Source organism: Eretmochelys imbricata, chromosome 1 (genome assembly GCF_965152235.1).
Source record: "Eretmochelys imbricata isolate rEreImb1 chromosome 1, rEreImb1.hap1, whole genome shotgun sequence".
Classification (NCBI taxonomy): Eukaryota; Metazoa; Chordata; order Testudines; family Cheloniidae; genus Eretmochelys; species Eretmochelys imbricata.
In genome coordinates, this window is record NC_135572.1 from 307,131,484 (window position 1) to 307,148,370 (window position 16,887).

The 16,887-nt window shown below is 41.7% G+C and overlaps 1 protein-coding gene across 1 annotated transcript; it reads left to right on the forward strand.

Moving 5' to 3' along the window:
* The first annotated feature begins 103 nt into the window (after positions 1-103).
* Positions 104-9,045, forward strand: DNAJB9 (DnaJ heat shock protein family (Hsp40) member B9). Its single transcript, XM_077834093.1, has 3 exons — positions 104-155; positions 4,763-4,990; positions 6,542-9,045. The coding sequence occupies exons 2-3, from the start codon at positions 4,774-4,776 to the stop codon at positions 6,976-6,978; spliced, it is 654 nt and encodes a 217-aa protein (XP_077690219.1). The 5' UTR covers positions 104-155; positions 4,763-4,773; the 3' UTR covers positions 6,979-9,045.
* The last annotated feature ends 7,842 nt before the right edge of the window (positions 9,046-16,887 follow it).

Consider the following 16,887-nt stretch of genomic DNA (forward strand, 5'->3'; position numbering starts at 1 on the left):
TTCACAACACCCTTCCACGTGCACTAACGCGGCGGTGTCACGTGAGATAGGGCAGCCAATAGTGTAGCGCTTCGTGTAGGATTCGATCTACGGTTGCGGCCGCCGTGTTCGTCCGCTCAGAGCAGGAGGAGCGGAGCGCGCGCGCGGGGCGGGAGGTGAGCGCAGTCGTGAGGCGGCGACAGCGCCCCAGCTTTTGCGTTGGGGCTGGTGGAGGGAGGCCGGGGGGGAGGTGTCGGGATTTCTCTGCTCTTTGGGGTGGGATGTTTTTGTTTCAGGTCACTCTGATGTTTCTCAGGTTCTCGGGCCCTGCTTTTTATTCTCTTCTCTCCTCTCCCCCGGGAGGAGGGTGTGTGAAGTGCTGAGCTCCCCTCGGTGTGGGGGCATCTGTGCTTGTGTGGTGCTGCGCTGCTGCCTTGGCATTTGGACACTGGGTTTATTTAAAACTTTTTTTTTTAAACAGGGTCGCGTCCAGTCAGTGTAATGAGGTTTAACTTGGCTAGGAGGGCTGTGAGAAAGGTGGGCTGGGGGGAGGGGGAAGAGGCAATAGCCTCCCCTCCCAGACTTCAGTCACTTGTCTCCATGATGAATTCTCCAGAATAATAGTAAACCCCATAATTTTATTTGCATGGACGTTATGGGTGAGGTTTGGGGGGGTCAGCAACTAAATGACCCCATACAAACTGCAGTGGTCTTCACAGGTTCCCCCTAGCATTGGGGTCAGGTTCTCTCACTGATTCTCTTTCAAAATCACAAGACTGTTTTTAAGGAATTGTGTCTGATAGCTAAAGCCTAATAAGGATTTTTTTAATTAACTTGAACATATTTTTTTCTAACACACTTAAAAACCCAGAAATACTTAAAACAGTTTAAAGCTCTGAACGCTCCCATGTAACGTTTTCATTCAGATATGACAGCATTTTGATAACTAGCACATGAGGGAGGGAAAGTGAAACTTATCTGTCTTTCAGATTCCGAACTGAAATAAAAGAAAGGTATGCAGAATAAATGGTGACAAGTGGGTTTTTTTTTAAATAATTGCTATAATAAAGGTACTGATACTAAATTGGATTTAAATAAAGCTTTTTATGCTGCCAAAAAAAATGCATCTATTTTACATAATGCCAGGTTAGTAAATTCATATTGTAGTAAAGAAAATACACTGTCAGCTATTAATAGTTAGAGCTAATCTAATATACAGGCCTTGCTAGTGTTTTGTGATAGCCTTTTGTCAATTAAAGTACTTTTAAACATTAGCCATTTTCAACATTGCTCTTAAGTCTGAATACCATGGGGATGTTGAAACAAGCTGAACATTGCATAAGGTTTATATTGTTAGAAATAGTGTTTTCGGGAACTTTGTCTAAAACATTCTGAAGAACAACCAGTTTAATCTGAACTGGGGTTTCTTTTAAAATATGGCACAACTTCAGTGTTATTTTTCATATAAAAATTAAAATGCTTTACAACTTCTATACAAGACAATAGACAATATGTAGTATAAAACTGTTTTGCAGGAAAGAGTAGTTTAAAATAATTGGAATGTGTGCATGTGGTAATAATGCCAGTATACAAGTCATAGACGTTGAGAAGCTTAGGTGGAGTGAAAAGATTTGAAGGCAGGAATGGGGGGCGGCGGGGTAGTTTGTAGCAGTTTTTGGGAGGTGCAGGAGTCATTTCTGGCCAAACTGCCCTTCACTAGTGGGAGTGGATAAAGTCAGATGTTAGAATGAGCAGGGGTGCATAGAGTCTATCTATGAGAGAATGGGGCAATCTTATAAATAAGGAGGTCAGTTTTGAAAAGGATACTAGAATGAAGAGGAAGCCCATGGAGGTGTTTAGAGAGAGGCCAGATGCACTTCTGATTTCTGGCTACTTATGGGAGAAGTGCAGCAGTGTTGTACACTTGCTGGTTTTGGGAAAGCTGATTTTTGGAAGTCTGAGGAAGAAGGCATTTTAGTGATCAAGGTGTTAAATGATTGGGCAAATGTTTCAGCATAAGTGGAATAAAAGGGTTTACCTGAGCAATGTAGTGCCAGTGGTCATAGGCAGATATGTATAGACAGGGTATGGAGTTTGGGGTTCAAGATGAAATCAAGGTTATGAACTGTAGTGACCAATTGGAGTTAACTGAGGTGGATGTTTGTCATGCTCAAGAAAAGCGTTCCTGATTTTATGGAATTGAGATGAAAATCCACAGGTCCATCCCATACCTGTGAAGGGTGAACAGGCAGGAAACACTAAAAGTGTGGGAAAACATGTACAGATTCATAGTATTCAGTGTCAAAGTGGTAAAGTTTGAGATTAATGAACAAGGGAAGAGACTAGATGTAAAAAAGAAGAGGGTCTAGAAATCTTGCTGTACTTGTACTAATATATTTAGTATTGAGCAAGAGAGGTGCCAGAATGAATTGTACACTTCGTAGCTAAATACACTGATCAAAATACAGTTCCATTTTGAGACTAGCCCTTAGAACACTGACACTTGACATACTACCAGCCAAGCAAATGTTTAGGAGGGCATTAGAGATATATATATCTAGTCTCCAAAGGATTGGGTGGTAGGATGTCAGAGCATACAAATAGTATTGAATATACTTTCAGTATTAGTAGTCACTGAAAAGATATAAACTATTTCATATAAACTGATATAAAGATATAAACTGTATAGGTCTGATTTTAAGTTCAGAACCAAAAGGAAACCCTCTATTTATTTAAATACAAATGGGCCTACAAATCAAGTCCTGTCTTGTTACAGCTAAATATTGGGTTTGATCTTTAGCCATGAATTTCTTTTTATGGATATATGCTCTTCTTAAAATCTTTTATAATCAAGGAAATCCACAAAACAAAATTTGTGTATAGCAAATGTTTTATGGGCCCGTATTCTCCAAAAACAATCACGGCCATCAAAGCCATACAGACAGCATTCTGACTTATTCAGGGGAAGTAGAATGGAGCTGTCATCAAGGCAAGAAATGTATTGGACCCATACTCCGATTCAACATTTTCCCTGGCTGAGTTACAGTCAGTGATGCCCAGGGAAATAGTGTGTCCACTCCCTCACCTAATCCTGCACTGAGATGATATATTATTTTTCTGAGTATGCTTAGTGCAATCCCCTGGCATTCTGCTGGCTGGATGAAGTCCAACTCTATCTTCGGGCACTCTATGTCCTCACTACATATCTTGGAAGCTTCTCCTTATTCCAAGGGACAATCAAGTTCTAGATAGTTAGGCTTCTTCTCGAAAGGATTCCTAGTATGCTGACTAATTGAATATAGCATGTGCCTGTTTTGTAATTGGTACTATCTGTTTAACATTAAGCTTTTCTTTTTTAAATGACTGACGATGTGTATTGTGTACAGATTTACTGGTCATCATTTCCTTAACCTGGCACTAGCTTGTTTTTTAACTCCAAACTTTTTATCTGTATCTCTGATAGATTGTACAATTCTCGACTATCTGATAAATTGATCAACTATTTTAATCTTCACAAATGCCACATGCTGAAAGTTCCCCAGTGCACTTTGATCTTATGTTCTAAAACTGTTTTGGATCTTACAGAACGCTTCAACCCAGAGTGAATTTCAAGTGCTCAGTTAACTATTGGTATATGGCAGGTTTCAGAGTAACAACCGTGTTAGTCTGTATTCGCAAAAAGAAAAGGAGTACTTGTGGCACCTTATAGACGAACCAATTTATTTGAGCATAAGCTTTCGTGAGCTACAGCTCACTTCATCGGATGCATAAAGTGGAAAATACAGTGAAGATGTTTTTATACTGTACACAGTAGCTCACGAAAGCTTATGCTTAAATAAATTGGTTAGTCTCTAAGGTGCCACAAGTACTCCTTTTCTTATTGGTATATGGGGGGCTTACACATCTAACTCCCAATGATACTGATTATAAGTCCTCTATATCAAGAATATTGTAGACTTTTTAGTTATCAAAACTGCATTTAACTGCAAGCCCATCCCATGTTTTTCTTCACCGAGAAAGGACAAATTTGCACTTTGTAATGGGACTCTGTGGCCAGTGGTCTCTTGCTCCACCACAGTAATCTCTTAGGCCATTTAACTGGCCCTTTGAAATTAGGAGTGGGGGTTGGGATTCAGACTTTTCTCTTTCTTGAAGATCAGCACTAGGCCCTGTAGCAGCCCAGTGTGTGTGACGAGAATGTCTTGCTTGGGCCTTCTGCTCAATAGAGGCAATGGTTCTTGCCAGTTCCTTCTCAACCTCTTTGGGTAGCTCCATGTTCACAGCTCTTTTCACTTTCTTTCAAATGCTGCTGCTTGCTATCTGGTGACAGACAAGTATTTCTAAAAATGGTATATGTAGCTGTTGGACAAAATACAGAAAGCAAATACTGGGCCTTGCAATGAAAATGGCTAGTTAGTGAATACCAAATGTTTGGACCAGGACTGCGGGTGCTGGGGTGGGGGGAGATGAGGCAAGTGTAAATATGAACAAAAGAAGAAACTATGGGCATTTCTGTTGCAGGTGACAGCGTGGTGTGGAGATAATTCAAATCCCTAAACCCATCATACTGTGTACTGAAAATTCTGCAAAAGGGAGCTTCTCGAGCAAAAGTGAAATTAAACATGGTTCCATCTCTAATTGTTGCATGGTTCCTACTTTTAAACATTATAGACTTGCCTGTTTTAGTTAGCAAAGATGCAATTGAATTGTCTTAAGTTACTGCCCTACTTCAGAGAAAAAAATCGTGACCATTTGTATTCAAGTCTTTTTCTATCTTTTCTAGGCACTTCAGAAATGGCTACCACACAGTCTGTCTTCACATTTGCTGTCTGCATTTTAATGATAACCGAATTAATATTGGCTAGAGAAAGTTACTATGACATTTTAGGAGTTCCAAAAAATGCATCTGACCGCCAGATCAAGAAGGCATTTCACAAACTGGCCATGAAGTACCACCCAGACAAAAATAAGAGTCCTAGTGCAGAAGCAAAATTCAGAGAAATTGCAGAAGGTAATATAAATTATGTGGTAGTATTAAAGAGGGCTATGGATTGTTTAAGTCTGTGGGCTTGAAATGTCTGTCTGTACTCTTTTAACTTTTCTGTTGGGTTAAAAATTACACCAGTTTATGACACACAGCCTGCTATATCTAGTCAGTTCTAGAATAGGGCCACAAAAGTGCTTCTGGTCAAAGGCACCTGTGACAGTATCTTTGTCTACCAGAACTAGAAATGTTATTTCTGCTGTTGGTAGCTAGAAGTGTCTAGTCTTAAAATATTATGTCTGATTACTATCTTGATTTACCCCCCTCAGTTGAATTGTGACATGATTTCAGTGATGGCTGTCTGTAATAACTTCAGATAGAAACAAACACTTTAACATTTAGTCTTCAAGTGGATCTTTCATGATGCATTTACTAGTGGCTAATTGTATTAAAATTGAAATGAGTGGCAAGGAGCAAAATAATAACTGATACTTAAAACCCCCTTTCCAGTGTCATAAATGTAACCTTATAATACCATAAAATGTAATTGCAACTCCACTCTTCTCAGCTGTGTCTGTGAAGCTATCAGTAGTTCCTCTTTTCATGTTCTGTAGGTGCTGCTATTGATTCTTTATTGAACATTGTCATGACAAAAGAGTGCATTGTAATGGCCCAAGTCACACTTCTCTCTAACAGCAGAGTTAGAACTTTCTTTGTGTAGAGTATTTGAAAGCCCTTTAAAAAAAATTAACAAATAGAGGAACAGAAATATAGTTGAAATTGTCCTAACTGGGCAAGGCACACATGTTGAAGTCCATTGTTCTCTTGTGAAGTAGAAGTGCTGACAGACCCATAAATTTTTACAAGCTATGGTCCTGGGCCAAAGATCAGGTAGAAACTTCATTTTCTAGTCTAATAAACCTAGATTTGTGTATTGCATGTATCATTAACTTGTTCATGTGGAGCACCACTCTTTTGTTTGTAAACCAACCTTGTTTCCCTACTGTTCTTCATTAAGCACAGTTTGGTTTAGAGATGTGTGCTGCAGTACCTCTGCAACATAGCTTGTTCCTACTGCTTTAATAATTATCAAATGGAACGTTTTTATCTGAAACCCATCACAGGATGACAGAGTTCCTGTGATAGGAATGCGTTGAACAGTTTAAAGGGAGGGGAAAGCTTGGCTTGCCAAGTCTTTTTACATCTCCTTCCCTCCCTCCCCCCGTTTCACTGCCATTTGAAAGAAAATATTTAACTGCTGTTCTTTAGTGCCTGGTGGTTAAAATACTAATTTATTTAAATAGAATATAGTCTTTAAGGATAAAATTACAGGATACATTTTGTCTTGACTTACTGCATGAGAACACTTGCGTGGTTATTTTAGAATTACATGAATGTTTAGCGAAATTGTGGCTTAACTTCATTATGTGTATATTGAAAGTATCACTTTCACCTGTGCTTGTCATCACTGATGTGCTTGCTGCTTAAAAAAAGAAAGGCAAATGATTTTGACAGGAAGATTTAAATCTGACTATATGTGAAATTCTGTCCTAATTTCTCATTTCAATACTTCTACAGCATATGAAACGTTATCGGATGAGAATAAACGAAAAGAATATGACCAATTTGGCCATGGTGGAGGACAAGGAAATAATGGAAGCCCATTCCAACAGTCATTTAATTTCAACTTTGATGACTTGTTCAAAGATTTTGACTTGTTTGGTCAAAACCAAAACTCACGGTCAAAGAAGCATTTTGAAAATCACTTCCGGGGTCATCGGGAGGCTCACAGCAGGCAAAGACGTTCTTTCCAAGATTTCTCCTTTGGAGGTGGACTGTTTGATGATGTGTTTGAAGATATGGAAAAAATGTTTTCTTTCAGTGGCTTTGAGAATGCACACCAGCACACAGTACAAACTGATAGCAGATTCCATGGATCTAGCAAGCATTGTAGGACTGTCACTCAGCGCCGAGGAAACATGGTTACTACATATACAGACTGTTCTGGACAATAATATTTCCTTTTTCTTCCATATTTCTCTTCCCGTTTCCTCACCTTGATGATTTTCTTGTTTAGTGCTAATATGGAACAAAAACTCTTCTCTGAACTGTCTGATAAACTATTAAAGTATGTAACATAATTGCGGTAAAGAAATTCTAATTAAACTAATTCTTGCAGCTAAAACATGCAGCAAAGTGGGAGATGAGTGCCTCATCTGTCTAGAAAAGGCTGTGTATGGGGGAAATAAATCCCATATAAAATAAGAAATGTTTACCAAATTGAAATATATTTCAATTTTTTAACATAGGAGGGTGTGGGTGGCTTTTTTTTGTTTTTGTTTTATTTTTTAATTAAATATTCTTACCTTAATATGACTTTTGTCTACACCCCTGGTAGGATGTTTGACTTACTGATGCATGTATAGCCACATGAGTTAAACTAATTATTGTGAAGTGTTAAACTTACAACTTCCTCTTTTTTCTTTTAAAAAAAAATCCTTATAGACTTAACTTGCAGTATTCAGCTGCTGTAGACTACGTTGTGGGAACTATGTATAATTCACACAATACAGCAGTGAAAATTCAATTCATCTGCATTTTAACTTGCATGATCAGTTCTAGAAATGTGAATATAGAACATCTTTAAAACAGTGTAAGGAACCATTGCCTGGAGTTTAGAAGTTTGTTTGTATCTCCAAATGTCCTTTCATTGGCCACAAGCCTGTAAAGACTTTAGCATGAACATAGCTGTGCATATGTGAGTTGTCTGACTCCAGCGGGACTACTTGTGTGTGTAAAGTTGTGTACATGTGTAAGTCTTTGTAGGATCCAGGACATTATCTATCTAAAAACTAAATATGAGAACCTGTATTATTGTAGTACATACTTACTATTTAGTTATGTCCCCTGGAAAATGGGGTAGTGAAAGTTTATTTTATCCTCAAATTATTGCTTTTTAAATTCTCCTCATGATGTTATAGTGAACTTAAACTAAGTAAAATTAGATCCCTATGCCTGATGTGACTTGTAGGTTAAACAAGTACATTTTTGTAGTAAATAGATCTGCAAACTCCATCACAGATTTCTTCATATAAAAGAATTATTGTCCCAGCTTCACAACTTGAAAGGTAAACTCTCTTCTCCAAGTGAATAAACAGCAAAATTGAAAGTCAAACTTCTTGTGGTATTTGTTTAGTTACATTTGGCAATTGAGTCTGCCGTAGTGGTGGTGGCGGCATACTAAAGTTGTCATTTGCTATACAGCCAGCAATGAAGTCCATAAGCCACTATAAACTGGAAGAAAAACCCTCCATATCCAAATGTCACCCTAATAGATCTCTACATCAGTCCTTGAAGATTTTCTTCGAGTATTAATATAGGACTGACTGGACTTCCATGTAGTCACTGTATCAAACTGCATCTTTTCAGTAAAATGGCTGCCACCCACAATTGAGAATTGCCAGTTGTAACTTTAAACTAATGTTTAGAATTACATTTCACTTACTTTATGTGAAAACTTACCTTTCACGTTGATTGAGTGAGCAAATTGAGTGTAGGGTTCTGTAAGTTGCTGTATCCTAAATAAGCTTCATCTTTTTAAAAAGCCCTAGACTAATTTTATTATAAGGAAGAGACTTTGCCCTTCAGCTCTCATTTAATATTCCTCCGCTACATCCTCACTCATCGTGCTAACCTTCCCATGACTGTCAATATTGTCTTTTGTTAAATTTCACTCACCTAGAAGCCTAGAAAGGATTTTTGTGTTATGTTAAGTGCTTTCTCTTTCATTCTTTGTCTACTTTATTTATAAATTGACTAATACCTCATATTCTGTCTTTATAAAAAGCCAGTAATTTGTGAAACCTTATCAGAATGTGCAATATTCTTATGGTGGAGAGAAATGTGCTTTTATTTTTTGTGCAAGTAGATTTTAATTCTGTTGTGTACTTTAATGTAAATTTCTGCACTTTTCCATAACATACTCTATATGGATATTAATCCTATGGATACATTTAAGCAAAAATAGCAACTGTCGTTCATACAACATGGGTATGTAAGTAAACAACTATTTACAACTTGAATGCACTCTTGTAAACTATTTTGTCCCACGGCATCAAGATTACAAACATCTTAGTACTGTTTGGGAAAAGCCTCTTTTTCCCTTGGAGAAAAATTGTACACATTAAATGTTGGCATAAAAAGAGCATGCCAGCATAATATATTCAGGTTGTATATTGCTGAATGCTCATTACTGGTGTAGACTGCTAAAACTCATCCAGGTAAGAGGCATCTTAGTAAGGGAGATGGGAAGGTGTGGGAGATGATGTGTGGTTTTGTTTTTTTTTTGTTTTTTGTTTGTTTGTTTTGTTTTTTTTAGTGGAAAGACTAATAATGTTTAAACCACACTCTAAGAAGTTCTGGTTCTGTTGATTTTCATGGGCTTGAAGTTCCCTACCAGAACCAGGCTTCCATTAAATTCCTTCTCTCTCTAGCAGGGCCTGAGCTCTTCCTTTTGGCTGTTGACCCAGCCCTCTCGCTAAGGAGAGGCCTTTACCCAAAATTCTCCACCTACCTCAGAATAAAACAAGCCAAAACTATCCTGATTAATTGCATGTGGTACACTTGAAACAGGCAGCTCATTACCCTTCTTAGGGTGGGTTTTTGTTGTTGTTTTAAGTGTTTAGTAGCCAACTGCAAGCAACTATAGTACTGTTTCCCAGGATTCCTTTAGCTGAAGGTCAGAGGTCCTTTCCCTCCCAGGTTTAAGACTCCAGTTTCTGAGGACGCTCTAAACTGCTGAGGTCAACTAGAGTATGTCCACTTTTCTCAGCTCTCAAAAATCAATTTGTGAAACAATCAACCAAAACATGTTGCTAACACCAAGTAGATACCACTTTAAAAAAACAGCCTAGTTTAGCTTACTCAATTCCACATTCACTAAATCATATCTGCTTGTCCTAAGAAGCATGTCTAAGTCTTCAAACATCCCATAATTACAGGACTTCTCAAAACAACGTCTTTCACCTACTTGGGATCTTGGGGAAGAAAAACCCCAAAAGAGGATTAACAGACAGGTGGAGTGGGCATAGATGATTGGGAATGGAAGAGAATTGATAGGGAAGAGAACTAATGGATTGGGGAAGCACTGGTAGAATATTGGAAAGGGGGGACTGATTTGTATTGAAGTGGCCACTGGGACTTTACATTTGACTTACATGTGTAAATTGTTCAGACTTTTTACTGAACCAATTAAGGCAGGCCTGCACATACTCCTTCCTCAACCAGGCTGCTGTTAGGTCAATGCCTTTCAGAATAGAAGCTTGTGAAACATGCTGATCGCTTATTCAGAGCTCTTGCACGTTCTTTTCCTATTTAATTATAGCATCTGCTTTGTGGCATGCTCTGTAACTGAAGTCCTGATATAACCTTACAAACCCCTGACTTTAGTTACTCAGAAGTTTCTCCAGTTCTCATTTTGGGCTGAAGCTTTTATGCTTGGTTTCTGTCTCTTATGGAAAATCTATCTATTCATTTGTGTTATGTGAGTGTGAAAACTACATTTTTGTATTTTTTTTTAAAGTGAACACTTAAAATTTAAAGCTCTGCCATTTTGAGCTCATGTGAAAAGCTAGTACTTTATTCACAAATTCAAATTTCATTTCAGTTTTTACTTTTAAAACAATAGCTAACAGAGATGAAGGTACTGTAAACATTTAGGATGGTATTACATTGTCTATGGGAACATATTAGTTTCATGCATGCATTTTTTTTTTAAAGAAAGTGCTTGCTGAAAGTCAGATTGAAATGCTTTATATGGTATGGGTGTGTTTAATTGGGTGACATACTCCTCTCCTAGAAAAAAATTATGGGATAGTGGTTGGGGAAATCCGTGATATTTTCACTTCAGAGTTCCCTTGGTACGCTTCCCTTGTATATGCGTGGTACTCTCGCTAGAGTAAAAGGATCATGACTAGGAACCACTCCGTTTAAAGAGTTTGCAGGGAATTCAGGTTCCATCCTTTTATATACCTTACGTGCTCCTACATGCACAGCGTTGAAGTGGTTTACAGTTTGGTTCAATGGCTTTCAGCACCCACATTATATAGATTGTTCCCATCCCACTGCTTGGGAAGGGAAGGGAAAAATGAAGATGTCTCCTGGCCCTATCACAACATTCCTATAGCTCCTTTCCTGCTAGAAATGCAGTTCCTTGGGCAATCTGTTTCCACTGGCTCTGTACCCTGCAGTCTGTGCTGTACTTTTCTCCTCTGGAAGCTCAGGGGCAGCTACTGTTGCTTCCACCAACTGCAATGGTGCATGGATTTCCAGTAAAATCATGCAGTGTGGAAGGGCACATACATTGAAAAGAGGCTATTTCTTAGCTCTATAGTCTCCAGCTGTTGGTGGATTACCAGGCTGAGATGTTCTGCGGTTAGGGAAATGTATTTTGGAAGTGCTGCTGCTCCTCATTTCTCTCTTGTATGCTTAAGAGTTTTTCTGACCCATTTGCACATAAGTAGTCTCGTGTGTGTGTGTACGTGTGGGTGCTGGAGATCTTTATATGAAGATCCTTGGCTTGTGCAAAACAGCTGTCAATGCAATCATGCTGATCTACAGTGGCAGAGGCTCTGAGCCTTGCCCTGCTTGTGCGTGTATGTATTCTGGGTCTGATCCTGAGAGATGAGGCACATCTGCAACTCCCACTGGAGAGAGACTGCCAGTAAAACCCTAATCTGGCAGGTGAAGCCAGATGCAATGTACTTGTCCCACAGGGTAGCAGAGAATCCAAATTATTTCCTTGCTTCAGGGACGGGAATGATGGATGTATTTCTAAATGCTTTTGAATTGGGGAGTGAATTGAACAAGGGGAGGCAGGAGGACATGGTATGGTACCTAGCTCTACTACTGTCTGGGACATTTTCACCTTTATAGACAAAGAAGATTATAAAGATTAAGGGTGATTAAACTTTTTCAGCAACGCTTGTTTACAACTGACCCCTGAAGTACATAGGAGAAGGTTGTAGGGAGTTCTGAAAAAAGGGGATAAAACCTATACTGTGGCTTCAACTCAAGTGAGGACATCTAAGAGGGCTTACAAGGCCTTCCTGTGCAGCTGCCCACTATTAACACATGTCCATCAGGGAGAAAGGCTGTGCACTCTCCCTAGGACCTATCACTTCAGTGGGGACCAGAGCCAGCAAGAGGGTGAAGGGGCCAGTTCCTGCAGACACCCTCCACTTCAGTAGCCTGCTCCGTGCCTTGAGCTGGTCACCTTGCAGCCCTGCCCCATTCACTGAGCTGGTCACCTTGCAGCCCTGCCCCATTCACTAACCTAGCACCTTGGTGTGCCTCACAGGCACCCCTTGTCTGGGACCGAGGGAAGGGTTGGGGGACCACCAATGCTGGGCAGAAGCAGGTGCTCAGGCTGGATCTGTGTGTTACCTTGATTGTCCCAATCACTCCCCACCAAACCCCCAATCTCTGTGGGTGTGGGGCTGATACTCCAGGGGGCCCGCCAGCTGTGAATTGTAGTGTGCGGAGGCTTGGAATGGGAATAGGCTCGAACCCCCTAGCTTCCTCTGTTCACCTTGGGAGCCACCACCTTTTGGCACCAGCTCCTTCTTGCTCACCACCTGACAGCTCCGCTTCACCCTCTTCCACCTGCCAGGGGCTTTGGGCTCCTCTGGCCCTGGGTGGGAGACAGCACTACCCTGTCAACATATACAGTTTGGGGGTGCAATGCCCCCCCATCACCCTCAACTCTGCCCCTGGCAGGCCACCTGGGACTTTGTTGGGCCACACCCCACAGTTTGGGAATCCCAGACATAAGAAAATGGGGACCTGGTTGTGGGGGTGCTGTGATCAATGAGGCTTATACATTAACATGTTTAGAACAATTCTATAAATTTTTGCCCCTGAAACCTAAAATTGTGGTTAATGGACAAAGATCGTAGAGATGTAACTGTAGCAGGGAAATTGGCAGACCCTCATGTGGATAGTCTGCCTGGGTTTGATAGAAGGTGATCAGAGAACAAGGATTAGGCCCATGCGGAGACCCACCCTGAGGGGAGTGAAGTCACCTTGGAGAAGCCCTGGGACATATCTTTTTTGTTCAATATCTTCATAAATGATCTGGAGGATGGTGTGCATTGCACCCTCAGCAAGTTTGCAGATGACACTAAACTGGGAGGAGAGGTAGATATGCTGGAGGGTAGGGATAGAATACAGAGGGCCCTAGACAAATTAGAGGATTGGGCCAAAAGAAATCTGATGAGGTTCAACAAGGACAAGTGCAGAGTCCTGCACTTAAGACGGAATAATCCCATGCACTGCTACAGACTAGGGACAGAATGGCTCGGCAGCAGTTTGGCAGGAAAGGACCTAGGGGTTACAGTGGATGAGAATCTGGATAGGAGTCAACAGTGTGCCCTTGTTGCCAAGAAGGCCAATGGCATTTTGGGATGTATATATAGGGGCATTGCCAGCAGATCGAGGGATGTGATCGTTTCCCCTTTATTCAACAGTGGTGAGGCCTCATCTGGAGTACTGTGTCCAGTTTTGGGCCCCACACTACAAGAAGGATGAGGAAAAATTGGAAAGAATCCAGTGGAGGGCAACAAAAATGATTAGGGGACTGGAACACATGACTTATGAGGAGAGGCTGAGGGAACTGGGGTTGTTTAGTCTGCTGAAGAGAAGAATGAGGGATTTGATAGTTGCTTTCAACTACCTGAAAGGGGGTTCCAAAGAGGATGGCTCTAGACTGTTCTCAGTGGTAGCAGATGACAGAACAAGGAGTAATGGTCTCAAGTTGCAGTGGGGGAGGCTTAGGTTAGATATTAGGAAAAATTTTTTCACTAGGAGGGTGGTGAAACACTGGAATGCATTACCTAGGGAGGTGGTGGAATCTCCTTCCTTAGATATTTTTAAGGTCAGGCTTGACAAAGCCCTGCCTGGGATGATTTAGTTGGGGATTGGTCCTGCTTTGAGCAGGGGGTTGGACTGGATGACCTCCTGAGGTCCCTCCCAACCCTGATATTCTATGCTTCTATGAATATTCCCCTATATTCCACATTGGTGAGGCCACACCTGGAGTATTGTGTCCAGTTTTGGTCCCCCCCCTACAGAAGGAATGTGGACAAATTGGAGACAGTCCAGCGGAGGGCAACAAAAATTATTAGGGGGCTGGGGCACATGACTTACGAGGAGAGGCTGAGGGAACTGGGGTTATTTAGTCTGCAGAAGAGAAGAGTGAGGGGGGATTTGATAGCAGCCTTCAACTACCTGAAGGGGGGTTCCAAAGAGGATGGAGCTCAGCTGTTCTCAGTGGTGGCAGATGACAGAACAAGAAGCAATGGTCTTGAGTTGCAGTGGGGGAGGTCTAGGTTGGATATTAGGAAACACTCTTTCACTCGGAGGGTGGTGAAGCACTGGAAAGGGTTACCTAGGGAGGTGGTGGAATCTCTATCCTTAAAGATTTTTAAGGCACAGCTTGACAAAGCCCTGGCTGGGATGACCTAGTTGGTGTTGGTCCTGCTTTGAGCAGGGGATTGGACTAGATGATCTTCTGAGGTCTCTTCCAGCCCTAATATTCTATGATTCTATGACATCTGGGGAAAAGTGGTATTCAGTAGGCGGCCAGCAAGGTCACTTTGCCTGGGATTGTTCATTCTGCTCACTAAGCCCCAGTGCGGTGCTGGAAAGGCTAGCTGCACCCCAACCTCACAGAATTAACCATGTGACTGAATCACCAGAGGGAGGAAGTCTCACAGTCATTTCACTGATGGCACACAGCGTTCATGTGAGCCGCTCACACCCAAAACCACTGCCCACAAGTCATGTTTCACCCTTCTGGGTGCAGATCATCTGCCAGTGGGAGAGAAAGATGGTAGTTAATAGGGAGAGAAACTGGAACTGCTAACACTAGAGTTAGGCCCCATATAATTAAACCCCATAAACGCTCCCTGGGTGTGAAATCTGGGTTAAAGTTCCTGGTGTAAAAGCCTTTGTATAGAAATCTGTGCTGTAGGGAGAGCAGCCCCAGGAAGAGTAACTGGTTGTAGGTATATTATTAGGTATTCCAATTCTTTGCTTTGGGGGAATGAATGATATCACTTTAAAAGTAAAAGAGGGGAATCATACAATCATAGAATATCAGGGTTGGAAGGGACCCCAGAAGGTCATCTAGTCCAACCCCCTGCTCGAAGCAGGACCAATTCCCAGTTAAATCATCCCAGCCAGGGCTTTGTCAAGCCTGACCTTAAAAATCTCTAAGGAAGGAGATTCTACCACCTCCCTAGGTAACGCATTCCAGTGTTTCACCACCCTCAAAGTGAAAAAGTTTTTCCTAATATCCAATCTATACCTCCCCCACTGCAACTTGAGATCATTACTCCTTGTTCTGTCATCTGCTACCATTGAGAACAGTCTAGAGCCATCCTCTTTGGAACCCCCTTTCAGGTAGTTGAAAGCAGCTATCAAATCCCCCCTCATTCTTCTCTTCTGCAGACTAAACAATCCCAGCTCCCTCAGCCTCTCCTCATAAGTCATGTGTTCCAGACCCCTAATCATTTTTGTTGCCCTTCGCTGGACTCTCTCCAATTTATCCACATCCTTCTTGTAGTGTGGGGCCCAAAACTGGACACAGTACTCCAGATGAGGCCTCACCAATGTCGAATAGAGGGGAACGATCACGTCCCTCGATCTGCTCACTATGCCCCTACTTATACATCCCAAAATGCCATTGGCCTTCTTGGCAACAAGGGCACACTGCTGACTCATATCCAGCTTCTCGTCCACTGTCACCCCTAGGTCCTTTTCCGCAGAACTGCTGCCTAGCCATTGGGCCCCTAGTCTGTAGCGGTGCATTGGATTCTTCCGTCCTAAGTGCAGGACCCTGCACTTATCCTTATTGAACCTCATCAGATTTCTTTTGGCCCAATCCTCCAATTTGTCTAGGTCCTTCTGTATCCTATCCCTCCCCTCCAGCGTATCTACCACTCCTCCCAGTTTAGTATCATCCGCAAATTTGCTGAGAGTGCAATCTACACCATCCTCCAGATCATTTATGAAGATATTGAACAAAACCAGCCCCAGGACCGACCCCTGGGGCACTCCACTTGACACCGGCTGCCAACTAGACATGGAGCCATTGATCACTATCCGTTGAGCCCGACAATCTAGCCAGCTTTCTACCCACCTTATAGTGCATTCATCCAGCCCATACTTCCTTAACTTGCTGACAAGAATACTGTGGGAGACCGTGTCAAAAGCTTTGCTAAAGTCAAGAAACAATACATCCACTGCTTTCCCTTCATCCACAGAACCAGTAATCTCATCATAAAAGGCGATTAGATTAGTCAGGCATGACCTTCCCTTGGTGAATCCATGCTGGCTGTTCCTGATCACTTTCCTCTCATGCAAGTGCTTCAGGATTGATTCTTTGAGGACCTGCTCCATGATTTTTCCAGGGACTGAGGTGAGGCTGACTGGCCTGTAGTTCCCAGGATCCTCCTTCTTCCCTTTTTTAAAGATTGGCACTACATTAGCCTTTTTCCAGTCATCCGGGACTTCCCCCGTTTGCCACGAGTTTTCAAAGATAATGGCCAATGGCTCTGCAATCACAGCCGCCAATTCCTTCAGCACTCTCGGATGCAACTTGTCCGGCCCCATGGACTTGTGCACGTCCAGCTTTTCTAAATAGTCCCTAACCACCTCTATCTCCACAGAGGGCTGGCCATCTCTTCCCCATTTTGTGATGCCCAGCGCAGCAGTCTGGGAGCTGACCTTGTTAGTGAAGACAGAGGCAAAAAAAGCATTGTGTACATTAGCTTTTTCCACATCCTCTGTCACTAGGTTGCCTCCCTCATTCAGTAAGGGGCCCACACTTTCCTTGGCTTTCTTCTTGTTGCCAACATACCTGA